Source organism: Equus caballus, chromosome 9, assembly GCF_041296265.1.
Source record: "Equus caballus isolate H_3958 breed thoroughbred chromosome 9, TB-T2T, whole genome shotgun sequence".
Lineage (NCBI taxonomy): Eukaryota > Metazoa > Chordata > Mammalia > Perissodactyla > Equidae > Equus > Equus caballus.
This window is the reverse complement of record NC_091692.1, coordinates 86,594,779-86,621,481: the sequence shown is the minus strand read 5'-3', so window position 1 is coordinate 86,621,481 and position 26,703 is coordinate 86,594,779. Positions and strand designations below refer to the sequence as shown.

The following is a 26,703-nucleotide window of genomic DNA, read 5'->3' as shown; positions in this document are numbered from 1 at the left end:
CTGTTCGTTAAGCATTTAACGTAGATTCACATGTGGAAGCTGCTCTGCGTGATCTCAGACAGTTCGTGTGTGTGTGTAGGACCACAGCCTATTCTGTTCCAGCATTTATCACACATACGGTAAAAATGACGGGTTTCTGGGCCGGCCTGGTGGCATAGTGGTTAAGTTCATACGCTTCACTTCAGCGGCCCAGGATTCACAGCTTCAGATCCCGAGTGCAGACCTACACACTGTTCATCAAGCCGTGGTGGCATGCTGTGGCAGCATCCCACATATAAAACAGAGGAAGATTGGCACAGATGTTAGCCCAGGGACAATCTTCCTCAAGCGAAAAGAGAAAGATTGGCAACAGATGTTAGCTCAGGGCCAGTATTGCTCACCAAAAAAAAATAATAATAAATAATTATTGGTTTCTTATCAATGGCCCTGCTAGTCTCTGAGCCCCTATGGGAGGCAACATGGTTCACCTGTCTCTGTACTCCTAGCACTCTGAAGTTCGGGCCCTGACACATCATAGATGCTCAGTAAATATGTGTTGACCAGGTGGATGGATGGTTTATATCATGAATCAAATAAAGGAAAATACATAATCGGTTTAGAATAGGAAACTTCTGACCTGGCAGTGCAGAGTTTGCTATATTGTGTTTTCTTTGTGTTACAGCTGGCCAAGAATGTAGGAAACAATAGTTTTAATGATATTATGGAAGCAAATTTACCCAGCCCCTCACCAAAGCCCACCCGTTCAAGTGATATGTAAGTAGTTCTAATGCGTTGAATTCTTTACCATTCTATAATTGTTTTTCTACCCTCCCAAAACACTTCTTGGTGGTTGTAGTTTTTTCCAGAGGAAATTCTATTATGAAGAAAAAGCAGAGTAAAAAACGTGTTTTGAAATACATCTCTGGAATGCACGGATCATTCCATCGTCCCCTTGTGCTGGGTCCTTGTGGCCACGTGCCTGCTCTGAGGGGGTAAAGCCTCCTCGGGACAATTATCTCTAAATCATGGCGCATCATGATAAATGAGGCACACAGAAGCAGTGGGAGAGTCATGTCAGACTGGCAAAACTCCAGGTACTTAGCAGCCCGCTCAGCAAGACTGTGGGGAAACACCTTCTGTCTCACGTGTTGCTGGTGGGAGGACAAGAGGTACGCTCTCCATGAGGAGCAAATTAGCCATATTTATCACAATTGCAAATTTATTAATCTTTGACTCAGCAGTCCCACTTGTGGGATTTATTCCTCCTCTCTCATAGGAGAAGTTTACAAACAAAGCAAGTATCCATCCATAGACGTCTGATTAACTGTTTCATGGCATAACCACACAGTGAGACACATGCAAATGTAAAGAAGAATAAGAAAGCTTCTGTGTCCTGATTGGGGACATTCTCCACGTGGCTGTGAAGTAGAAACAGCAAGGTGCAGAGCATTGAGCGCACACGCTGCCTTTGGGGGGCTGAGGGCGGGAACAGGTGCACGTGTCCCCCCCGGCCCAGACCCACTATCCAAACTCAGGAACTGAATTTGGGTAAATTTGCTGACAAATCCCTCGCTTTCGAACTCTACTCCCTCTCTGGACTCAGACACGAAATAGGTTTTGGCAGTGAAGAATACATAAATGTATATATTTCTTTGAACTTGTGTTTGCGTGAAGACACACTGGGAAATACACAGGAAACTAATGAAAGTCCTTACTCTGGGGCGGGCATGGGCCTGAGACTCTCAACACCTATTTGTATCATTTTTATTTTTGAATCATGTGAATCTTCAAACCTACCCAAAAATGTTTACGTGGAATTTACAGTTTAAAATTTTTAAATACCATGAATGAAGAGGAGGAAAGAGATTTAATTCCAAGCCGAGCTCCAGGGGAGGCTGTGACGGAGATGCCAGCCTCCGTGCTCTGGCAGCCCCTCCCTGCTGGTTATTCAGGCTCCAGATTTGCTCAGCGTGGAAACTCGTATGGGACTCATTCAAGGAGCATGTTATTTCCACTCTGAAGTCATGAAATAAAATCTCCCAGAAAGCCTCTCGGCAGTTGTTTTTTCTTGGATTCAGCAGATGCCTATTTTTCGTGTTTACTCTGTTCTGTTTACATATGTATGTATTGTGTTAGATGCTGGGGAAACAGCAGAACCAGACTGGATGTCAGCCCTGTCTTCATGATCCCAGAGGCCTAGAGAGGAAGAGAGGTATTAACCAGGGCAGTAAGCGGTTGATTAGTTAGTCATGGTTGTGGTAAGCGTCAGAAGAGAAGTCGGGCGTGTTGGGGCGTATGTAATACCCTCACCTTATCTGGGGATGTCTGGCTTAATGATGATGTCAAGCATCATCCTAGCACAGAAGCAGTTGAGTGTCTTTTGCACACTAATGAGCATAAATTACACTGAGAAATAAGACTTTTCAGGAGGTAATTTGATCATAAAACAACCATGAACAGATAGGATCTGAGGTTCTGAAGTCCCTTCACAGACTTGGTGACAGTAGGTGCTCGAGCACACACGGTGCGGTCTTGCCCACACCAGCATTTCTGAAATGTTTCCACAACCCAGACCTCGAAGGCATCACTTGAGGAGAAGTTTCCTGGTAGCATGGATTTTATTTCCTGTGTCTCACGGGGGAGACTGCATCAGGACTGCCCCCGTCAGACCTGGGCCTCAGATGGTCATTTGGCCTCTGTGAGGCCTTCCCCTTCACAGTGTGTGCGACCCTCGGCATCTCTGGTGTGGTGGTGAAAGTCCTAGACTGCAGCCTGACCACCGGAGCAGAGCCTGGCCCTGCCGCTTCCTAAACCCTGTGATCTTAGCAGCTAACTCCAACTTTCTGTGCCTCAGTTTCCTCATATGAAAAAATGTACCAACCTCTTAGGAGTGGGAAGGATTAAAGGGGTTAACTAAAAAGTACTTGGAGCAGCCCTTGGCGTGGAGTAAGTGCTAGGTAAGTATTTACTATCATCATCATCATCATCATTATTATAATTCTGTTATTTGGCCAGCAGCCTGGCAATGAGGTGAATCTCCTGTAACACGTAATTCAGTAACTCACCTGTTATTAAGCCACTTCTGTGTTCCAGGCACACTTTTAAGTACTGAAGATACAATAGGAAACAAGACAGTTCCTGTCCTGCTTATCTTCTGACTGGGGAAGGGAAACAGAGAATGAGAAACTAAATCCTGTAATTTCACACAGTGATAGGTGTTATAAAGGCAGGGTAATGGGAGAAGGGCTGGAAGTGAAGGGGCATTTTCCTTAGGGCAGACAGGGGACATCTCTCAGGACATGACATTGGGGTGGGGATGTAAGGATGTGCAGGACACGCATGGGAGAGAGGGGCCAGCAGATGGAACAGTGAGCACGGATGCCCTCAGCAGGGACAGGCTTGGTTAAATCGAGCCATCACAAGAAGGCAGTGTGGCTGGAGAGGACCGAGCAAGGAGAGTGGTGGGAGATGCCATGTGAAATGGAGGCAGGGCCAGGTCACACAGGGCCCTATAGGTCCTGGAATGTTTCTGGACTTTATTCTAAGTGTTATTGGGAGGTTTTAAACAGAGGGAGTGACGTGAGCTCAGTTATGTTTTACATTTAAAACCTTGAAGCTCATTGGTTCTCATTCAGAGGCACTTTTGTCCCCTAAGGACACATGGCAATGTCTGGAGATGTTTTGTTGTCATGACTTGGGCGGGTGCTACTGGAATCCAGTGGGCAGAGGCCAGGGATGCTGCTAAACATCCTACAATGCATAGGACAGCCATCCATAACAAAGAATTATTCAGCCCAAAATGTCAGTAGGGCTGAGGTTGAGACACGCAGCTGTAGCTGATGAGTGAAGGACACACTCTCTTGGGGGAGGTGGAGACAGACTAAAGAGACACTGTTAGACTAGATCCACTGAGAACTGGAGGTACATTGGACTAAGATGGTGGCAGTGAAGGTGGTGAAAAGTAATTGAATTCTCAATATATTTTGAAGGGGGGCCAAATATGGGGTGCTTAAGGGAATTGTCAGGATAACACTCTAGGTTATTGGCCTGTACCATTACCTGAACCAGGGTAGATGGGAAGGACCAGGTTTAGTGGGGACAAAAAAGGAAAGTTGTCTTTCATCAGCTGTAGGACTAGAGCTCTGGTGTCCAGACTTTCAGATGAGTCTATTTTCTGCCCTCCCAGTTGCCCCATGTCAGAAAGCCTTTGGTTGCCAGAGGACTATGGGCGGTGTGTCTAGAAAGAGTTGAACATACTGAGTCTAGTGAGAGCTCAGACTCTGCCCAGAGCCACAGAGTTAGAGACCCAAGGTTGGAGGTGACCTTCAGGGTGACCCCAAGGCATCTTCCCATGTGATACCTGAGTGCCCTCTGCATCATTTCTGCCAAATTATTGTTAGTGTCTGCATGATAGTTCCAGCAAGAGGAAGCCCCCTGCAGACCTTGCTGCAGCCTAGCTTAATGCTTGGGACAGTTGTCCCTGATGTAGCTCCCTGTAACTTTCCACCATTGATCTTGGTTCTGCCCTCTTGGATAATACTGAAAAAGAAGCTTTGAAATGAACCCATAGCCATGCATCACTCTGTGCCATCCCTATGCTCTTGCTTCCCCGGAAGGTAGTGAGTAAAGTAGGTGTGATTATGGATAGTTTACAGATGAGGAAACTGAGGTGTACCAAGATCTTGATTTACCCAGGGCCACGAGCATTGCAGGTGATATCAGGCAAGCCATTTAATTCTTATGTCTGATGCTCCTTCCATCACAGAGTCGCTCCCTTTCAAACTTTCTGTAAGTCACATGCAGCGGGAGACTCAGAAGCCAGGCTTAGGCCATGCTTTCAGGTGTCTGAAAGTCTTCCAACTCACCAGGCTGTGCGATCCTCAGAGGACTTTACCTAAGCACAAAGGACACCGTGAATGTAAGATCTTGGTTACTGAGCGGAATCTACAAGTCACCCAAGACTGTGTGCCACCATCAACCAGCTCAACTCTTTGCTGCCAAGCCAAAATGAAGGAAGAAGCATCAGCACAATTTTAAACAGTGTCACCTGGCTGTGGGATGTGTGAAACGACAGCAGCTATCACAGATGGAATGGCTGTTTCTGAGCGAGAAACTTTATGTCCCTTGTGTTAGAGCCCTCTCAGAAAGAAGAAAGTGTACCTCTTAGGTGCTGTACCTTCTTTAGTTCAAAGTATGCCAATGAATTATTGTCGCCATTTTCAGATGAAAAAAACTGAAGCTCTTGAAGATGAAGTATTTTGCCCAAAATCACATAGCTGGCATACTATAAAAGTAGACTTTGAATCCAAAATCTATTTATTGTCTTTTTTTTAATTGGCTCATGTACTGGGAAATTCAAAGGGTGAGTTCAGGTACAGCTGGATCCAGGATTTTGAACAATATCAACAGGATGCAAACTATCATCATCTGGACCCTAGCTCACTCTCGCTACTCTTGTCTCTCCTCTCCTCTGAGCTGGCTTCCATTTCAGCCTTTCCCCAAAGGTGGCAAAGGTAACCGTCAGTCCACTTAGGTCATATACTCACCCCTGCACCTGGGAGATGAGCTCAGAACCACGTGAGCTGAAGTAGAGAAGGGGTGAGTCCTCAAGAGCAGGAGAAATGCCCCCTGCCCCCTCAGCTCTTGGGCGTGTTTCCTGCAGCAGTCTGCTACTCCCGACGGACACCTCTGTGGGAAAGAAAGCTCGTCACTGTCCTTCCAGAGCTTGGTGCTTGGCCTGTGCCAGGGGCTTTCAGGACAGCCTTTCTGTGACTCAGTTTCCTTACCTGTTGAAACAGGGAGTTACAGGGGCCGGCCCGGTGGCACAGCAGTTAAGTTTGCACGTTCCACTTCTCAGCGGCCCGGGGCTCGCTGGTTCAGATCCCAGATACAGACATGGCACCACTTGGCAAGCCATGCTGTGGTAGGCGTCCCACGTGTAAAGTAGAGGAAGGTGGGCACGGATCTTGGCTCAGGGCCAGTCTTCCTCAAAAAAAAAAAATAAAAATAAAACAGGGAGTTACATCAGATGCCTAAAATCCTTTCCACAATGCTCTCAGAACTTTTAATTGGTCTTTTAGAATTGTTTCAACTTTTTAACTTTTTAAATTTCTTTATATACTCATATGTATCTGAGTTTGAAGTAGTGGTAAATAGATTTCTCGTGCTGTTGCTCCAGGGGGAAAAGAAATCTGCTGTTATCTGTGTTCCCGTTAACTTTGTAGCTATGTATTACCTGCGCATACTAGTAAATATATGTGTTTCTTTGTTCTGTCTTTCTTGGAATAACTTGCCCTAAAACCTGGTTTGTTTGAATGTTGAAAAGAAGTGTATCTTAATTAAAATAACTCTTCTCAAAGAGAACCATTATCAGAAAAATGTAAGTTTTCCGTAGCTCTTGGAAAATAAAAACTCTTCTTCCTTTTGTCTTGCTCTATTTTAGGACCGTACGGAAAGAGTATATCACTGCGAAGTATGTAGATCATAGATTTTCACGGAAGACCTGCTCATCGTCATCAGCTAAACTGAGTGAATTGCTTGAGGCCATCAAATCCAGGGATTTACTTGCACTAATTCAAGTCTATGCAGAGGGAGTCGAGCTGATGGAACCGCTGCTGGAACCCGGACAAGTAAGGCTTCACCGAGATCCTAAGCTGAAAAGGAGTGCAGAAAATCTGTTGAAAAGATGACTCCTTTTATCGTAACACCACATAATGAAGCTCTGATATGTTGAGTGACCGTGTCTAACTCAGGACAATTTGAGAGTGAAAAGGGTTGCTATGAATTGTCACTTTGGGGTAACTGACGTGAACGAAGCTGCTCTAGGCAAAGTCAGACTTACGATTACCCTGTTTTTATTTATCCTTTCCTTGTTAGGAGCTCGGGGAAACAGCCCTTCATCTTGCAGTCCGAACTGCAGACCAGACATCTCTCCATTTGGTTGACTTCCTCGTACAAAACTGGTATGCTTTTTGTTTTCTCTGAATATGCCTTGTAAGTTAACACAAATCAGTCCTATCAGTGGCCTAGATTAGGAATCACAAAGAGCCAGAAATTATTTTAGGCTTTGCAGGCTTGAGGCCTCTGTCAAAGCTATTCAACTCTGCCATCATGGTGTGAAAGTAGCCATAGGCAATATGTAAATACGTGAGTGTGGCCATGTTCCAATAAAGCTTTATTTACAAAAACAAATAGAGGGCCAGATATGGCCTGAGGGCTGTGGTTTGCCAACCTCTGATCTAGATAAGTATGAAATCCTGTTGTGTTCAAAACTTGCTGCATTAGGAGAGGTTGAAAGTGAGAATTAACAGCACAGGGTCAGCAGGATCTTTGAGTTGTCATTGTTCCTAAGTTTAATAAAAGACAGCAGTGCATATGGCTGACTCAATAGCTAATTCAAATTTGGGAGGTACTAAAAGCAGTATAATATTGGACACAGGAGGTTTGGGCTTGCTGGATTCTCTATTAGGTAGTTCTGTAAGCCACAGATTATAAGGAGGAGCTGGAGCTCATCCAAAGACGAAGATCAAAATAGTGAGTGGATTTGAACCCATATATGGAGAATGGTGCCAGGATATAAGCCAAATAGTGTGAACACCCCAGCCTTTTCCGTAGAGGTAGTACAGTGTAGTGGTTAGGAGCTGCCTCCGGAGCCATCTGCCTGTGTTCACATCCCTGCTCTGTCGTCCGTATCTTAATAATCTTGAAGGCAAGCACTTGACCCTGTCTGTGCCTCAGTGTTTTCATCTGTAAAATAAAGGTTATGATAGTACCTACCCCATAGGGTGGTTTGAAGATTAAATGAGCTAATACTGTCACATAGTAGACACTCAAGAAATGCTGGTTTTTATTGTCATTATGTTGCTTATAGATTTAGGTATAGTGTTAGAAATATAATTTTCCCTGCTTATAATAAGTAGATCTCAAATTTGACTCAGGCATTAGCACAAAAGTAAGTGGTTAATCTGTAGTTTTAAGTTATAGGGTGTCATTTTTTTCTAAGAATATTTTGATGTTTTCAGTGGGAACCTGGACAAGCAGACAGCCCTGGGAAATACGGCCCTGCACTACTGCAGCATGTACAGTAAGCCTGAGTGTTTGAAGCTGCTTCTCAGGAGCAAGCCCACCGTGGATGTCGGTAAGAGTGCGGCGGGTGTCTCTTAGGAACCATAGTAAGAGTGTTTGGTTGGCTAAAACTGAGACTTGCATGTCACGTTATAATTTGATTATTGTTCCTTGCCTCTTCAAGATATATGCTTAGATAATTATGCAGAGTTATTTTGCCCTCCTTTAGTTAACCAGGCTGGAGAGACTGCCCTGGACATAGCAAAGAGACTGAAAGCTACCCAGTGTGAAGATCTGGTAAGCAGAAATGGAAGTGGGAGACTCATTAGACCCCAACTTAAAACGTCATTCTGAGAAACTGGCATTGGCGATAAAAGAAGCAGGTTCCTTTGTTTGAACATTAGTAGAGAAATTTAGACAGGCACTAAGACTACATTTGATAAAAATGGTTAAATGATGAGTTTGTCATCCACGTGTCTTTTGACTACAGTTATGAGGCAGGAGCTGAAAGGCGTTTGAGCAGTGTTATTACCAGACAGGCTTGTGGACTGAGGTCTCGCTTTTTATCTCCCAGACTGTAAGGCTTTCTCTGTAGCTTGACAGTAAAGAAGACTTGTTTGGGAAGGCAATTCCAAAACTTTGGCAAGTAAAGTTCAGAGTGTTACGGTTTTAAAGTGTGAACGCACCGCCCCCCCCCGACCCTCCCAGGCTGTGCGCACTCACCTTTTTGATCCCCTTGGTTCTTGCTTCTTACTCTGGGCTGAGCATGATTCTCTGAACCACAGGACAGGAGGATCTGGGAGAGCTGCCTTCCATTCCTTGGAGCGTCTGCTGAGTGCCAGGTTCCAGATCCAGCCCAACAGTTGTCCTTCTGTATTCTCTTAAGAACCCTTTGAGGAAGCTACAGTTATCCCTATGCCCATTTTATGGATAAGAAAAGTGGACATGGATTGAACTGGGACTGTCTCACTTCAAAGACCAACGCTCATACTTGACTAACTCTCATTTCACCTTCCGGCCGGGATTTCCCATTTTGAGGCTCATTTGAATATTAAGAAAGTATTTAATTTTGGAGAGAAGTCAAGTCATCGAAATAAGGAAGGCTCTGCCTGTATTTCTTCGCAGTTCCTCTTCAGCCCTGTAGCAGCCCAGCTTGTACAATGAGTTTTGCCTACACTGCAGCTACCGGCGGTTCATTTGAAACCAGGGATAAGATGAATTTGCTCCATGTTTATATAGTCTTAGGGTGTTTGGCATTTAAATTAAGATGGTTCCACCTGTTGTTGCTTTCAGCTTTCCCAGGCTAAGTCTGGAAAGTTCAATCCACATGTCCACGTAGAATATGAGTGGAATCTTCGACAGGAGGAGATGGATGAAAGCGATGATGATCTGGATGACAAGGTGAGTGTGAATAATGCCTGAGAATTACTAAACCCTTCTCCCACTTACTCTACACTCTGTGGACAAGATCCTTTCTTCGTGAGATTGATTTCAGTCCTGGGACCTGATGTACTAGGGCCATTTTCTTTGGTCAGTCTTTAGTCCTTGTTGGGTGCCACTTAATAGCTGTATTAGAGTTCTCCAGAGAAGCCGAGCCATGAGGATGTATGGAAAGAGAGAAAGAGGAATTTATTTTAAGGAACTGTCTCACATGATCTTGGGGGCTGCAAAGGCCAGCATCCATGGGCGGGCTGGCAGGCTGGCAATTCCTGCAGGAGCTAAGGTAGAGTCTTGAGTCTGAAGGCAGTCTAGTCTGGAGGCAGAATTCCTTCTTCAGGGGTCCTCAGTCTTTTCTCTTAAGCCCTTCAACTGATTAGATGAAGCCCCTCCATATTATGGAGGGTAATCTTCTTTACTCAGAATCTGATTTAAATGTTAATCACATCTAAAAAATACCTTCACAGCAACATCTAGACTGGTGTTTGATCAAACACCTGGGCACCATAGCCTCGCCAAGTTGACACATAAAATTAGCCATCAAAACAGTTAATTAATAAACAGAAAGTCATCATTTATTGAGTACTTAAATACGGACTAAGCAGCAGAAGGCATGCCTGTGTTATCTCAGACCATCTGTACCGAAAGCCCGCTATGGCATTATCATTGCCCCCGTTTTACCGAAGGAAACACTGACACACACAGATTTTGCAACTCGTCTCAAGTCCTACAGCTCCTAGAGACAGTCTCGGGGATTAAAGCCAGTTCTGTCTGACTCGCACAGGTAGTTCTTAACTACCTCTGAAGGTTCGGTCCTGCGTTTTTCATCAGACATGTATTGAGCATTTCCTCTGTCCCAGGCAGGGTGTACGGAATGGTCAGGGATGGTCATAGAGAGGTGTCCTAAAGGCATGTACCACTTAGAGAAGAGGTCAGTTCTAACACAGTGGATGCCATGATAATGAGAGTGGGGAAGTTCCTGAGAACGTCCAGAGGACAGAGCAACTGCCTCTGCCCTGGCCTGCAGCAAAGACCTTATCAAGGAAGTCGCATTGGAGATGGGTTTCTGAGGGGAGGGAGGAGCTTGCCAGGCAAAGGAGGAGGAGGAACGCATCCCTCCAGGGAGAGAGAGGAGCCTGTGCCGAGGCCAGGGGCTGTGACGGAGCCTGGAGTCTGAGGGTGGTTAGAAGCGTGGTGTGTGGGGTGCCTTTGCTTGGGGAGAGGCGGGAGGCTGCGCTGCAGAGCCAGACAGCCCAGATCACGAAGGGCATTGCAGGCCAAGTTTGGCCTCTTGGCTTTTATCCAAGGAGTCACAGGCCAACAGAGGTTTATTGTCCGAAGAGCAAGGTTTCCTACCAGCTCTGGCCACAGTGTGGAAAATGGGCTAGAATTTAAAGAAACTAGAGTCAGGGTCTGTTCAGGAGGCCAGTGCTTCCAGTGGGAGCTGGTGGGTGTGTGCTCTGGGAATGGGTCTGAAAGTTGTCTGTGAGCTCCCCGTGCAGCACCCCGTGGTCTGGACAACACTGAGGTGTCTACCTTGGGAAGTTTCATGGATCCTGCTGCTGTCAACAGGAGTGCAAACACCAGTGACCCCTCACAGGGAGGTGGAAATGGTTTGGAATCCAAGAGATTGGGGTGGGATCTACAGATCTGAGTCATCAGCATTAGAGGTCAGTCAAAGCCACAGGTGTGGAGGAGGTTACTTTCTAAGAGGATGTAAAATGAGAAGAAAGGTGAGGATGGAGAACTTGGACATGAAAGGGTTGAGCAGGAAGGAAAAGTGAAGGTCATAGATTACAAATGCAGCGGGTGGAAAACCGTTCAGCTGTTGGTGAAAGTGTCCTGCATGGGTGGGCATTTGTCAATTGAAAGTTAACTCTAACTGTGACCTCTCGCTTCTGAATACTGCTGGTCGCTAACCAGTGTCTCCCTCATGTGACTGGTAATGGTGACGTGAGAATCACAAGTGTGGTTTCTGGATCCTTCGCTTGTACCGTGTCGTGGCTCTTAGGCTCCCATTGTAAGCACTGAGAGCTGCAGGAACGCAGATTCCCAACAAGCCCACCCTGCGGCGGTCCTCTGTACACCTGAAGCGTAGTCCTTGATTATTGTCTCACCCCCTGCCCTGTGCTTTCATCTGCCAGCCGAGCCCAGTCAAGAAAGAGCGCTCCCCAAGACCTCAGAGCTTCTGCCACTCCTCCAGTATCTCCCCCCAGGACAAGCTGTCACTGCCGGGATTCGGCACTCCAAGGGACAAACAGCGGCTCTCCTACGGCGCCTTCACCAACCAGATCTTCGTCTCAAGCACAGACTCGCCCACGTCACCAACCTCGGAGGCGCCTCCACTGCCTCCTAGAAACGCCGGGAAAGGTACGGGCTTCGGGAAGGGCCTTGTGACTCCCTCCTCAAAGCTGGTGGTCAACCCAGCTTTGGGGTAAAAACTGCGAGGAGCATTTGAGTGGCAGAGTACGGAATGTGATGTCAGGGACAGTTTGAAATAGGGACCTTGCCGTTTGCCAAGCACTCGTGCATTATCTCATGTTAACCTCACACAGTCCTGTGAGGTATGTGCTTTTGTGCGCATTTCACAGATGAGGAAACTGAGGCTTAAGGAGGTAGAATGACTTGCCCAAGGTCACACACCCGGTAAATGGTAGAGTTGAGATTGAGTCTAAGGTCCACATAGGCTCCAAAACCTGTGCTCTTTCCTGTATAACATGGGATGGAACTTCAGGTCTTTGGAAAGTTCTTTCCTCTGTGCTGAGATGCCTCTCTCCAGAAGACATTCATAGCAGCAGTGATAGTTATGAAGTACTTGCCTTAAGAGGGGCACTCAGCCCAGCACTTCCCATTTCATGCTCACAAAATGGGGTCGGTACTACAGTTGCTGGCATCGTGCAGACGAGGGGACTGTGGTTCACAGACGTTGAATAACTCGCCTGCGGTTCTCAGCTGTTTGGGATTCTGACCCAGGTGCTGTGACCCGAGCCCACAGTCCGTATGCCCTCTGATGAGGGCTGCTTTTCCATGGGACACACGTGGGGCAGAATCTTACCCAGAGGAGGGTTCTTATGCAGTGCTTTGTCAAATGCCTCTGCAGGGCAAGCACCACGGGCTACAGTCCACCGCCCCATTCTGTAGCAACAAAGAGCTGCTCGTGGATGCTGAATCCACAGTGTGCCCTGCTCAGAAGGGCGATGTCTTCCCACCTGTGCAGGGATCATTCGAGGCACAGAATTCCCAGCATTAAAGGGTCACCCCAGCCAGGGGGACATTGAGAGGTACCCAGAGCTGTCGCTTTGACTTTGGTCTCAGCCAGTAAATCCAAACGCAGGGTTCTCCTGTGCCCTCAGCTCATGCTAACGCAGGTTTTGGGGCCCCTCAGTACACAATGCCGTGCCTATGTGAATCACACTGGGGCTATTTTCTGGGAAATGTGAGCTTTATTCAAAACAGTGTTTTTTCAGAGCTTATTCTCCATTCAGATAGTGTTATAAATGGGAGCTGTGTTCTTAGACCGCAAATGGCCTCATAGATCATGAAATAACGGAGAAAAGTTAAAATAAGGCTTTGGCATGAACGGTGCTCATCAAGGATAACCAGTGACCATAAGAGTAACAGCACTTGTAAGCCAAAGGGTTAACCTGCTGGTGTTTTTCTTACTGTTCCATGAATTATGCTAGAATGTACGTACATAAGGCGTCGGAATCCTTTTTAAATCGCTAGCACTGCAGGTCGCAGATCAGTAGTACTATTGCTGCTCACCTCTGGGTAGCGACATTCCCCATCAGGACGGCAATCCGAGAGGAACAGAGATTCCCTTTCTGCACCCTAAAGAGGACTGTGAGAAACCTCCAGACCAAAGGAAATGATCGAAGAAGTCACTCTGTAAGGTTCACATTCACTAATTAGGGTTACTGACAAGGGGTGATGAGCTGTCTACAGGCAGGGCCTGTGCCGGCTCAGAGATCCTCCAGGTAACTGAGAACCTTGCAAAGGTCTACGGGAGAAAAGGACACCAGAGTGCTGGGGCCCAGAGGCTGCCTCACCTCCCCCACCCGCTCGTCATTTTATCTCAAGAGAACACGGAAACCCATAAAATACACTCTCTGACTCAGCGCCAAGCATCTCTCTTCTGCCTGAAGAAATTCTAACTAGCTCTTTACCAAAGGCCCAGAAGACAGAGACCAAATTTATTCAGTGACCCAGCTGCTGAGACAAGTGCTTAGAGACTTGGCCGCGCAACCGTGGTCAGCTAAGGATACACTGCTTACCCTCCACCCCCCAAAAATCCCGTCCTTGAAAACAGAAACCCCTTTTTACCGAACTCAGTGTTCTTCCAGGCCGCTCTTAGCAGGACGTCGTATTCGGAGACTTAGCCCGAGCAGGTGAGACGGGAGCACAGCCTTCGCGTGACTTTTGTGAGGAACTGGAAATGTGAGCCACGTCTCGTGGCTAGGTTGGCTCGTGTGCCCTCACATTTGGAAAAGTGATAATGGTTAGAAGGGAGTTCTTAGAAGACGTTGTTGAAGATCAGCTGACGCTCTGTGCACAGATAATTCTCTGTTTTGAAACCCTTACACTTTTTTCGTTTCCTTCATTGAGCTGATAGAACCATTTGCAGGAAAACAAGGACATCTTGAATCTGCCATTTGGGTTGCTCATCTTCCATGGCAAGTAACGAGGAGGTCTCTGCTCGCAGCAAACGCCATTTCCACAACTGTGAGTGTAGGGGTCTGAAGATGAGGGCTTCCAGGGAGGCAGAAAGAGACGCTCATGAAGTCCCCCCGATAAGAGGAATGCGGAGGGGAGAAGTAGGAAGAATTAGTCTGAATCCAGCTCAGGAGTGTTTTCAAGAAACTCCAGCTGCCTCATCAAAATGCAAGGAAGTTGGACCTAAATTGCCACCAAGAAAAACCCTGTTATGTTAAAGCAGAGCTGCAGGCCAGGTCAGAAGAACTCAGCGATCCAGAGCCCCACACTCACCACCCTTCAGCCTTCGACAGAATCCCTTTGCTGCCTAACCCCTCTTCAGATGCGATGTCCAACGAGACTAAATTAAAGCTACAAATTTGAGTCTGCAGAAGTTTGTTACTCCTGATCAGCGGTTCCCCACCACCCCCCACTTTACTATGTTTGTTAAGACTAGACGTTCTTCAGTCTTGCCAAGATTGGCTTTTTTTAGTCTTTAAGTTAAGATTATGTTGTGGGACCTGCATTTTTTAGAGCTAAAAGGATGCTGAAAGATTAACCCAACCTGCAACCCATGGTACAGCTCAGAAAACCGAGCCCTGGAAAGGTTAAGGAACTTACTTCAGGTCACACAGTGGCTAAAAGAGGATGGAAAACTAAAATGGGCCTTCAGATGTCAAACCAGATCTTCTAGCTTCTTCTTTTCCATGTTGGGGAAGATGGTCTGTTTCTGTCTTGCCTTCCTCATGGAATTGCCGTCAGGATGCAATGAGGCGATATATGGAGAAAGCTTTGTGTAAAACGCAAAGCCTGGGCTGCTGTGAGAGACTCCTGGTAGGATTGTTAGGCTGTGACTCTACAGATGTTTCTAGAATGTGGTGAGCAACTTGATACCTATCCCACAGAACAGGTACTTGAAACAGATATTGCTCGTTTATGGTGCGTTTGTTTTACTCTATTTGTAAGTAAGTTTAAGCTGTAGAACTGCGGTTTTCTCACATTGTACAGTTCCATCCCTTTTACGTAGCGATGACAGAACTGTACCTGACATGAGACAGTCCTGGAGATCAGTGGGAAGTGGGATTAATGATTAGTGGGAAGGACAGGAAGCATTTAGCTCCGCATCTGGCACATAGTGAGTGCCCCCTGGAGCCTGTGCTGCTGGCATTGGGGCCACTCCAACTCCTCAGCCCTGAAAGGGTCCTTTTGGGAATAGGGCTGGTGAGGTCCCCCAGGTCTGGTAAAGCAGCAGGTACTCTGAACAGTGAAACTCTGCACGATGTAGACACCTTAACTCAGGAAAGGATTTGTTACATCAGTGAATGATAAATTTGATCTCGAGAAATTTATTTAACTTAGTTAAAAGAACTAACTTTTCTGGGACCAGCCCCTTGCCATAGTGGTTAAGTTCATGTGCTCTGCTTCTGCAGCCCGGAGTTCATGGGTTTGGATCCCGGGCACGGACCTACACACCACTCATCAACCCACACTGTGGCAGCATCCCACATACGAAATAGAGGAAGATTGGCACGGATGTTAGCTCAGGGACAGTCTTCCTCAAGGAGAACAAAGAAGATTGGCAATAGATGTTAGCTCAAGGCAAATCTTCCTCACCCAAAAAAAAAACCTAACTTTTCAAGCTTCTAGAAACACCAACAACTGATAGGCTAACTACAATTCATTCCCATCTGCTCATGAAGTCAGTCCCCTAGAGTCAGGCGTAACGCAGCCCTCTGAGTGTTGTCTGGATGCCTCTGAGTATTCACCCTGCACTTCGTACGTGTCTTCTGTGATGTGGCCTCCCTGCTTCACACGGACCCTAGCCCCGGTCTGATAAGCTGGCAGGACATCCACACAAGGCATCCTGAGGCCCCCACAAATGCTTGTTCACAACTGCTCAGTGTCACGGAGAGTATCACACCAGATGCCACCCTTGCCTTCAACTCAGGTGAAGAGTCAAATACCCTCCTTAATCTAAGAATAGAGCTAGAGAGTAACACACTATCGAAGGCAGATCCACCCGTCGAGCCAGACCACAGCCACCTGGACAGCTGCGAGCCCCTGTGAAGCCAAACTTGACTTTCTCCTCTTCCAGGAAGCCTTTGTCCCCTTGCCCCACCCAGGAGACTGGGGTTCCTTCCCCCATTAGTGCCAGTCCTGTCCCTGCCCTGGTCTCACTGTAACATTTAGCTGATCTCGCTGAGTTTCAGGTCTTCATCTGGAAAATAAGGAATGGCCGTCTGCCTTACTGGTCACTGCTTGGAGAACGTGGAACAGTGTCTATAAAGTGACTTGCACACAGCGAGCATTCAATACGCTGGAGTTTGTTTGATCCTGCTGCATCGCTCAGGTCAACAAACGTTCTGGGCACTGGGAAGGCAGCAAAGAGTAGAGAAGGAGCACCCACTTCGGAGCTCACCCTTCAGCGGGAGAGGGAGCCGAGCGATGTGCCATAGGGGCAGCACTGGGCTCACTGTGGGCGCAGGGAGGAGAGGCGCCTCTTGCAGGCTTGAGGAGAGGCCCGAGGAAGTCTTTGTCTCACTGTCTCCCGCTTACAAGACCAAACCCCTCAAGCACAGGGGCTGTGAGTGAGCTGTCCTGGCATCCCTGGTGTAGGGGGTGGGGTGCTCCACCCGTGCTTGTTGAATGAATAATCAGCCGAATCAGTGAGAGCATATGCCAGAAATACGTGGCTGGAGTAAGGAGGGGCCACTCATGAAACTAAACCGGATGTCCTGGGGATGTGACCATTGACTTGCTGAAAATCTACAGAACGTTTGCAGCATTATGCTAGTACACAGTTGTGTAAGCATCCTGTACACCATTTCTCCAACCTTCATTTGAGGTCTGTGGCGATAGTTAGAGAAGGCAGAGGGGAGTGGAGAGGGAAGACCTCCTTGGGATGTGAAGGTGGCCTGCTATCATGAAAGTGCACTCCTGGACGATTCTGACTTGCCCTGGAAATGTTTTCCTATTAGCAGCATTATTCATATATTGATGACTGTACAGTTTCCTGGATTTTTTATCTCAGCCATTTGGATGGCTGGATTTTAAAGCTTCCCGTGGGCTGCTCTCCTTTATTGATGTTGGATTTTTTTCTTTTTTTGGTCCTATTATCAGTCTCCCCCAAACCTTTTTAAAGCATTACACATCTGTCACCTTGTCACTTCCTGGCCGAGAGGGCATCTGTGATGTTTGCCCTCAGCAGTGGCACTGGCACAGGCTCGCTAGCAAAGTCACCTGACTGCCAGGGTGTGGAAAGGGAAGCCGGGGAAATCCTTGTTGTGCTTCTTGTGGGTAGGAATGTGTGAGTCATTGTTGAAGAACCACCCCTGAGCCCCTTGAATCCTGGTGCTGTTCTCTTAATTACCAGTGTCCTGGACGGAGATTGAAGGATAAGAGAATAGCTGATGCCGTGTTCTGCATGTAGCGCGGCGTCATGCCTGGCGTCACACTGCTGTGTGGGAATCCTGGCCGCCTCTGCCGCTGACTTACTGCGTGTGCCTGCACGCTCCACGCCACCTCACCGTACCTCTGTCTCCCCATCTGAGCATGGAGACGATAATAGGTTCTTCCTTCTGTACCCACAGTTCTTCTCTAGATGAATATATCGTGTCTTTATTTACTTTTTAAAGTAACAAACTTTTCACTCTTAAGCTCTACACTATGAAAACCATTAAAAAATAATAAAATTTTCATTTGTATTGTCCAGAGCTGTATAAATATTACATGTCATTAACACTTATATATGGCATGTTAGAATATGTAAATTCACTTATACAGACTATTTTTTTCAAAAATTATCAGGATAATTTGTAAAGCCATCTTCTGGATCCTGTTTTTCTTTGAAGTTTCAAAAATGTACTTTTATTTGGTCTCCCAGCATAGAAGAACTCTGGGTTTTCTGTTTTACTGAAAACCAAAGGTACAAGGATATTGAAAAAGAATCCTCCTGTCTTACACCATGAATTACTTCCACAGACTTACATTGAGTGCCCAGGGTGTACCAGGCTCTGAGGGGAGAAAGACAATGTGGATCTTGTCCTCAGGAAGCTTGCAGCCTGGGAAGGCACAGCTCTCACACGAGGTAGAGACCATCTAGTCTGTTAAGCCTTGTGAAGTTCAGAGATAGAAGCAATTGTTCCAGGACCAAGGGGATGGATTAGAGAAGGCTCCTGGATGAGGTTACATCGGAGCAGACTTTTAGCAGATGCACGCAGTTAAGTCTCTGAATGTTCCAGCCGGGTGGACGTGGTGCATTCATAGGAAGGGAAGCAGGGCACTGTCGGCTGAGCGCCCAGCCTCGAGTCACACAGAGCCCACTTCACTCGCTGTGACTGGCCAGTTATAAACTGAGCCTCGGGTCTTACCCTTAAGATAGGTGGTCATGAGGTCGTGATAACAAAACTGCTTTATAAGATGAGCTCTAGATAATGTGTATTAAACTCATGTGTATTAGGTTAGGCACACAACACTCAGTAAATGGTAGCTCTGGAGAATTTAGGAAACGGAGAAGGAGATTTGAAAAACGTGCTGATTGTGATTTTAGGAATGGATTTTTTTATATGTATATGCTTAGGTGTAGGTGAATGATTTTTCAGAAGGGCAGTTTTTCTGGGCTTAAAATGAACGGATTTCCTTGTTGTTGAAGATGGAATCCTGTCTGGTGAGATTTGATTCAAACCACCTCTGTGGTCAAGAAGATGATGTTTTCCCATGCGGGAGCTTTCATGACCAGCGGAAACGTCAGTTCCCAGGAGGGTCTCGGGAGATAGCTTCAGCCTTTCGAGCCTTTAAGTGGTTGGGCCCAGGAACATGGAACAAGTGCTTTGGCCTGCAGGCTACTGTTGGGCTGCCGGCGTGAGCACGGCGGCTTCAGAGATGTACAGTGTCGTCGTGTGCCTGAGCTTCCTGAGCTCGGGCCACGTGCTGGGCACACTTCAGAGGTGGAGACCTCAGTCAGAGGCCCCCCTGAGCTGATGACATTGAGGTGCCCTTGGCGGCACAGCTCAGGGGCGTCCAGTGGGGACCACTAGAGTTAAAGGCAGGGCAGAAGGTGCAGATGCAGGGACCAGGAGGCTGTTGGAGATGCAGGACAGCAACCCAGGCATGTGACCCTCAGGAAGAGCTGAGGGCTCTCTGTCTCCTCTTAGAAGACCTTCTGATAACTTCACTAACCTCAGAATTATTCATAGCAGCTTTGGAACACTCGACGCATATTTTTAAGAAAAAGAATTAGACGATATTTGACATGATAGCCGATGTTAGTGGCAAATGAGGTTTGGGACGTTTTCCCCTTGCTGGCACAGGCCCTGGCAGAGTCAAGGGAGAAAATTGACTGTGCACGTCTCCCGCACGTCTATTAACCTTGCCTCTTAACTCCTTTTTGAGTTTGTTTGATGCTGTGTTTATTCTTTTTTATTTATTTTTTTTGTTTTAGCTTTCTTTACCCTGCCAGAATTGCTTCTTTCCTGACTGAGCTAATATTCAGGTGTATTTTCATAAAACATCCCCTTTAGTGCTTAGAGAGCCATTACTCATTTTGGAAGTCTTCTCAGCTCCTTAAATCTTAAAAAAATGGTCTGCTTTTCTGGGGTCTAACATAGTGTTTTTCAACCTTTTTTAACTGATGCCCTGCCAGCCAAGAGGATGTTGTGGCACCTTCCTTTCTGTAGCTTCTATTACAGAACAATAAGTGGGTCTGTGTTTGTTTTCTATGACATTAGATTATGGTATTGAATATTCCTTTCTAAACTTAACACTGTCCCTCCCTATTTCCCCTTCTCCGTAGTTTTTGATCAGTCACCCTAGGTGAGACATACTGTCTTCCTTAAGAATCACGAGCCTTAAAATGATAGAAGTTAGCAGTTTATTCGTTTATTTATTCAGTACTTTGTTACCAAATTCAGTTTCCTCTATACCAGGACAGAGACAAGCCTCGCCCGAGTAGAGCCTGCAGCCTGGTGGGGGAGACAGGCAATAAGCAAGTAAACAGAGACAAATAATTACAGGTTGTAATAGCTGATGTGGAGAAGACAAGTCTGTAATGACATGCGGAACACTGATCCCTTCATTTTTGAAATGATGATTCAGGAGGCTTGATTTTGCTTGGTCGGTGGTTATAGGACGACACTGGTCCGGTTGCTCCTAAAATCACGTACACATACACCTTCGCCCAGAGACGTGGCTCCCTTAGCATTTTGTCTCTGGCAGTTTTTGTCTCCCTGCAGGGTTTGGAACTGATTGAAGGACCTTTCACATTGCAGTGCGTCAAAAAATCCCTAGATGGCGATGAAGAGGAAATCGCTGGAGAATCCCGGCATTGTCTATTATCTATTCTCCATTTATTTCCAAGAGGAAAGTTACACTTCCTAATACTGAGCATCTGTTGTTGTTTTCCTCGTGTGCCCAGGGCAGGAAATGCTGCTCTGGCGTTCAGGAACAGCAGCATCAAGATGGGTGTGCCCCTCGCCAGTCCCAGCTCTGCCCCTCACGACCCTAGAAGCTTAGTCACGCCAGGGCCCCGCTTCCCCGGCTGCAAAATGGGGACTAATAGCTGACCCAGCACCTCACGGGGTTGTTATGCATATCAAGCGGAGTGGCGTGTACGAGCATATTTTGAAAACTACAAAGCATTATACAGACAGGGCTGTAATAACAAGGACTTTGTTACAAAAATAGTTTCTGGAACGGCAGTGACTGGTGCCGTCATTAGGCATTGATTTGGGGTAAGAGCAAGGCCTCTGACATATCAAACCAGTAGGACTGAGAGAACAAATTAGATACTGGGGCCGTTTCGTCCTAAAGCAGATGATCACTTTACGGAGATCAACAGGATTTACTTCCAAGACAAGAAACTGGTTTAGGTCAGCGTTGATCGTGGGGCTATCAGAGTTTGTTTGACCCAGGACGGAGGCTGGCAGTAAGGAAGCTTTTCGTTGAGCACGCAGAGTGTAAAAAGCTCTTTTGGAGCCTTTGTGGGTCACCAGGTATCTACCATCATGTGTAAAACATCTGGCGTGGCAGTGTTCTTAGCTTTTTTTGTTGTTTCTTTCCCCCTTTTTTCTCTTAGTGCTTGTGGAAGCAGTTTTCCATGAACACAGTTAAACCGTATACCTGGTAATAATCACAAAGAGATATTTGTCAGCTTGCCAGCATATGGTGCGCGGCACCACCCGCCACTTCAGTGTCCCATTGAATAAACAGAACTAGTAACAGACAACTCGCAGAACAGCTCTTCAAAACAAACTCCTTTTTTTTTTCCTCAAAACATTAGTTCAAAAAATCAACTTTTGCAGTAATGGTTTTGTGTGTGTGTGCATGATATTAACATCATTGCTGCCCTCCTGTCTTATACTTCTGGAGAAAGTTGTCTTTTTTTTAAATCTGAGGAAATCAATGTCTAATTTGTATAACTTGTTCAGGCTTCCAATGTAATCGGTGGTTTATGATTTCTAAGACAATTCAGAATTGGAGGAAAAAAGATTCTGGGGATTTCCCTTTTTTCCAAGTAACTGTTTACATGAGATCTTCATTATTTATAAGTGATTAAAAAAAAGCTCAGGCAAAGTTTTCTGACTAAAATAAAAAGTAGTGGAGAGAAAAACCCTCTTCTATGAATACTTTCGTGTTTCAGCCTGTGGCCTATTGAAAGGTTAGCGCATCTCTGCTTTTTCTCCATTGATTTTTCTGGCAGTGCTGTGTGCCTTCTTACTCAGTAGATTTTGCAATGATTCCAGTGGGATATTGGTTTTAAATGTGTGTTTTATTTTTCCCATTGTACCTAAATGATGATCTAAACCCATTAGCATTCCATGTTGACTGGCATTTTGTTACTTAAAAGTGCCCACTCTCCCTTACTTTGTTTTTCTTGTGTGGGGGGGGGGGTTTTGTGTTTTTTTTGATGAGGAAGATTTGCCCTAACATATGTTGCCAATCTTCCTCTTTTTTTTTTTTTTTTTTGCTTGAAGAAGATTAGCCCCGAGCTAACATCTGTGCCAGTCTTCTTCTATTTTGTATGTGGGATGCCTCCACAGCATAGTTGATGAATAGAGTAGGTCCGCACCTGGGATCCGAACCCAGGAACCAGGGCTGCCGAAGCGAAGCACATGGAACTTTAACCACTTGGCCACAGGGCCAGCCCCTGTTGTAATTTTTTTTTACCGGCAATTTTTGAAAACCTTTGTGAGCTATTAGGTTGCTGGAATTGGCCATATCCAGCGTATCCTTTTGTCTCTGTGTGTCATACCACATTTGATTGTGGAAGTAACTGCATACTGGCTGTTCTGTCTGCGAGACTGGGATTAACCTTCCTGCCCCATTCGATTCCTTTCTAGGTCCAACTGGCCCACCTTCAACACTCCCTCTAAGCACCCAGACCTCTAGTGGCAGCTCCACCCTGTCCAAGAAGAGGCCTCCTCCCCCACCACCCGGACACAAGAGAACCCTGTCCGACCCTCCCAGCCCACTACCTCACGGGCCCCCAAACAAAGGCGCAGTTCCTTGGGGTAAGTCATCCTACAGTCAGGGCCAGCGCTGCCCGGCCCAGGCAGTGCGTGGGGCTCCATGGGCAGACGGAGCAGACTGCACACAACTCGGATGAGGGCTTGGATGCGTCTGAGTAGGATGGTACTGCCTCTTGAGGCCGAGAAACATTTTGGAAAATATTTAGGGCCATTTAAAAGCTATGGTGATAATAAGGTGCCAAGCATTCCCTGTGCACCAGACACGGTGCTCATAAGCCTTCTACCAGATCTCTCTCAGTCACGGTAGCAACGCCGTGAGACAGATACTGTCAACCTCATTGACAGACGAGGAAACAGGCTCAGAAAAGCAGAGTGATCCCTCCTCCTCATGGCAGCCAGAATGGTTTTCTCAAAGTGTGAGTCAGATCGTAGTTACTCCTCACTCTGCGCTTCAGATAAACGCAGGCTCCTTCTGCAGGACCTAGGGGGCCCTGCGCCCTCTGCCCTCATCTCCCAGCGCCTCCCAGCAGCTCTGCTCTCTGCTCCACCGCACCCTCTTCTTCCACCTCTGGGGTTCCCCAGCTCTTTCTTTCCTCAGGCCGGTCCTTCCCTGTGCTTGGTCATGCACTTTGAGAGGCTGGCTGCCTTCATCCTTCTCAGCTTCAGTGTCTGTCTCCCCAGCCCTCCTCCCTCAAGGAGCCCCCGACCCCCTATTTCCTTCAGACCACCTTCTCACAGTCGATAAGTCTTCTATTCGTGTTTGGGTTTTGGTCTCTCTCCAGTGGGAACTCCCTGAGAGCAAGGACCTTGTCTGTCCTGTGCTCTCCTGTGCTCTCAGGGCCTAGAGTCGAGCCCAGGCCACAGTAGGCACTCGGTAATCAACTGGAGAATAAACACACCCAGCCAGAGTCAGTCAGTTTAACCATTTCAATAACAAATTTCCATCCACAAGGTACAGAATTTCCATCTGTGTCGATCTTTTTACTTCTCCACAACTCTTCCCTAGCCTGCCAGCAGTTTAAGTCAAGAACCAAGTGTCCTCCCAGCGCCCGGCAGGGTCCTGGGCCACGATGGGCACAGAGAGTCTTTGCTCAAAGTGCATGCTGGTTGGCATGTGTCACCTCCCCTTCTGATGAGTCACTGTGGCTTTTTTGTTTTTTAATTGTAACTGATAGGTAATTCAGCTGAATGCTTATAAAGACCTCATCAAAAGCCTATGTCAAGTGTTCTGAATTTTTGGAGTTTTTGCAAAAAACCATACTACCGGGGCTGGCCCCGTGGCCGAGTGGTTAAGTTCGCGCGCTCCGCTGCAGGCGGCCCAGTGTTTCGTTGGTTCGAATCCTGGGCGCGGACATGGCACTGCTCATCAAACCACGCTGAGGCAGCGTCCCACATGCCACAACTAGAAGGACCCACAACGAAGAATATACAACTATGTACCGGGGGGCTTTGGGGAGAAAAAGGAAAAAATAAAATCTTTAAAAAAAAAAAAAAAAAAAAAGAAAAACCATACTACCCATTTTCAGACTGGCACACCTGTCTGATATCTGGCCCAGATGCCACACTGTGTGCATGAATATGTTTGCGTGGTCAGCCATTCACTCAGCATACTTACGTATGGTATGTATGGATCTTTTCAACCCATATGCTCAGGGAGCTCATGGTCTAGTGAGGGAGACAGACAGGTAAACAACTAAGTAAATGTTCTTAACCAAATACCGTGGACCTGCTGAAGCGTGGAGTGTTACACTGCAGGGGAAGGCCTCGCAGAGGAGGAGACGCTTACGGTGGGTGTTAAGGAATCAGTCCCCATGGGAAGAACAGTGGGGAGTGCGGCCCAGGCACACGTGAGCACTGTGTGTGTCCTCGATGTCTCCAGAGGTTGCATTGCAGGGCCTTCAAGAGGCCCCAGATTTCACCCAAAAGGACTTTCCCCACATAACATTCCATCGAAGGTCACCAGTGTCCTGTGCACATTTTCATACCACAGATCACAAGTTAATCTTTTCCAATTTCACCTGACTGATCCTGTTCAATGGGTTTTTATTTCTGTGTAAAGTTTGTAGTGCCCCTCTGCACCTTATAGACTCAGTCGATCTGCGGGTAAATTTACCAAACTTAAGAATCCTCCCTTTCTTAAGATTTCTTTCACATCACTCAGCAGCAGGACTAGAAGCTGGTATTTTGTTTGTTTTGGCTTTTTTGTGGGTGAGGGGCATTTTTCACTGAGCAAGAAAGTCACCACTTGAAGAGAGAGAGTCAGTGCCGCCTACAGCCAGCCTTGAGGGACAAAGATCAAAACCTGTCCGTGGCAAAAAAAAAAAAAAAAAGTGACCATTCTCCTTGTCTGGAGTTTGGGTGGTCACGCACAGACAGCCGCACATGGTGGTTCTGGGACTGTCAGGGCTGTGGTGTGTTGGAGCGTGTGCACATGCCTGAGTGTTAGGTGAAGGCATGCGCAGACGCAGGTCAGTCACGGGCATCTCATCGGGGAGCATAAAGTCGCTCCAATTCTAGTACTCACGCTTCATGTTGCGGGACCACTTGCTTGGTTTTATCCCTGGCTGTCTCCTGCTGATGTTGTATTCCAGAAGCCAGAGACAGGGGCCAAACTGCTTGTTAATAAAGCGCTCGAGGGTCAGACCCCTAGGCAATATTTAGGATGCCTGCAGCTCCCTCTGGGAACCCATCTCTCCAGGGCTCCTCTGTCCCCGTGAACCTCCCTCTCCCAGCCTCTGAGAGGAGGGCCTTGGACTCTGTGAGATCAGGACCAGGGCCTAGGGGTAGCCGCCAGGCGTGAGTAGGTGAGAGAGAGACACCCTGGGCTCTCCCCAGCCCTCACCTGCCCACCCCCTGAAACAGGACGTGCCTGCCACGTTCCCAAACTACATTCTTTCATCTGAGATCTGAGCCTTTGCTCATAGTATGCCTTCAACCTAGAATTTTCCACTCATTTGTATTGATGCTTCCTCATCCTTCAAGGGTCCTCTCCAGGGCCCTGCTTAAAAGGCCTTCCACAGTGCGGCCACCGGCCCCCACTGCCACTCTTTGTTCCCTGTGGCATAGGGACTGTCACACAGGTTCTGTTTGCTTCTCTGTCCTTCCCAGTGCATCCGGAACTCCTCAGGAGGGCACATGCTGTTCCTATCTCAGGGGAGCAGAGGGCTCCAGCGTGGACCCCATGTCACACTTCCCGGATTCTTATCTCACTCTACCACGTGGGAGCCCTGTAACTTTCAGCGGTTCTCTTTGAATTGTTCCATACCTCAGTTTCTCCAGCTGTAAACTAGGGCTAGTTAATAGTCCTTATCTAATTCTTAGCCACAGTTCCACAGAGTAGGAAATGCTGGGACCTCAACTTTAAGGACACTGAGACTCGGAAAGTTTAAATCACCTGCCCGACTTCTCATAGCGGCTCAGTGGGAGCCAGGATTCGTCCCCAGCCTGGGGCTAGAGAGCCCACGCTCTGCGCCCTCTCCGTGCTGTGCTGCATCTGCACGTGATAGCTCGGGGGTTCCACCAGCTGCTGCCCTTCTCAGTGGTTGTGTCTCTGCCCGTGAAGCAAAGACAGGAGGAGGCATGTCAGCCATACCTGGCCGTGCCTCCTCATCCATCTGCACACAGGGCCCTGGTGTGTGGCGAGGGCCGCTCCGAGCTTTCTCCCTGCCAGAACCACAATGTCCACAGCACTCAAAATAGCCCCGGCCTCACAGTACTGCAGTCCCGCCACTGGGATGAACTCAGCCATCTGTCTCAGGAGACTGCCAAGGCCGGCCTCTGGGCCGAAAACAGAGAGGTCTGTGGGCAGATTGGGGTTTTGTGGGGACTTTGATTTTTGAAGTGGCATGTCATTAAACCTCACCTTTGGAGACAAAGTGATTTGTTTATAACCTACTTGATAACAGGCCAACACGTATTTTAACACACTTTAAATAAAGTTGGCAAGGAAATGAAGACAACAGGAGAATAAAGGTAGCAGAGTAAGATGAAGTACAGGAGTGTGAGCTCCTCACAGAAGGCACAGCCAGGTCACATATGATGGCTGGGAGTAGACCGCAGATTTGAC

General features: G+C 47.2%; 1 protein-coding gene across 4 annotated transcripts in view; it reads left to right on the top strand.

The window, feature by feature from the left end:
* Positions 1-26,703, top strand: part of ASAP1 (ArfGAP with SH3 domain, ankyrin repeat and PH domain 1) — a 349,163-nt gene that overhangs the window by 300,261 nt on the left and 22,199 nt on the right. For 3 of the 4 annotated variants that reach the window (XM_023648976.2, XM_070221824.1, XM_070221827.1), the window contains exons 18-25: positions 662-753; positions 6,422-6,608; positions 6,856-6,941; positions 8,001-8,116; positions 8,273-8,340; positions 9,337-9,444; positions 11,625-11,850; positions 22,509-22,679. In XM_023648976.2, the coding sequence (XP_023504744.1) occupies positions 662-753; positions 6,422-6,608; positions 6,856-6,941; positions 8,001-8,116; positions 8,273-8,340; positions 9,337-9,444; positions 11,625-11,850; positions 22,509-22,679 (1,054 nt within the window). The remainder of the gene's footprint in view (positions 1-661; positions 754-6,421; positions 6,609-6,855; positions 6,942-8,000; positions 8,117-8,272; positions 8,341-9,336; positions 9,445-11,624; positions 11,851-22,508; positions 22,680-26,703) is intronic. The other variant, XM_070221826.1, reaches the window with a different exon arrangement.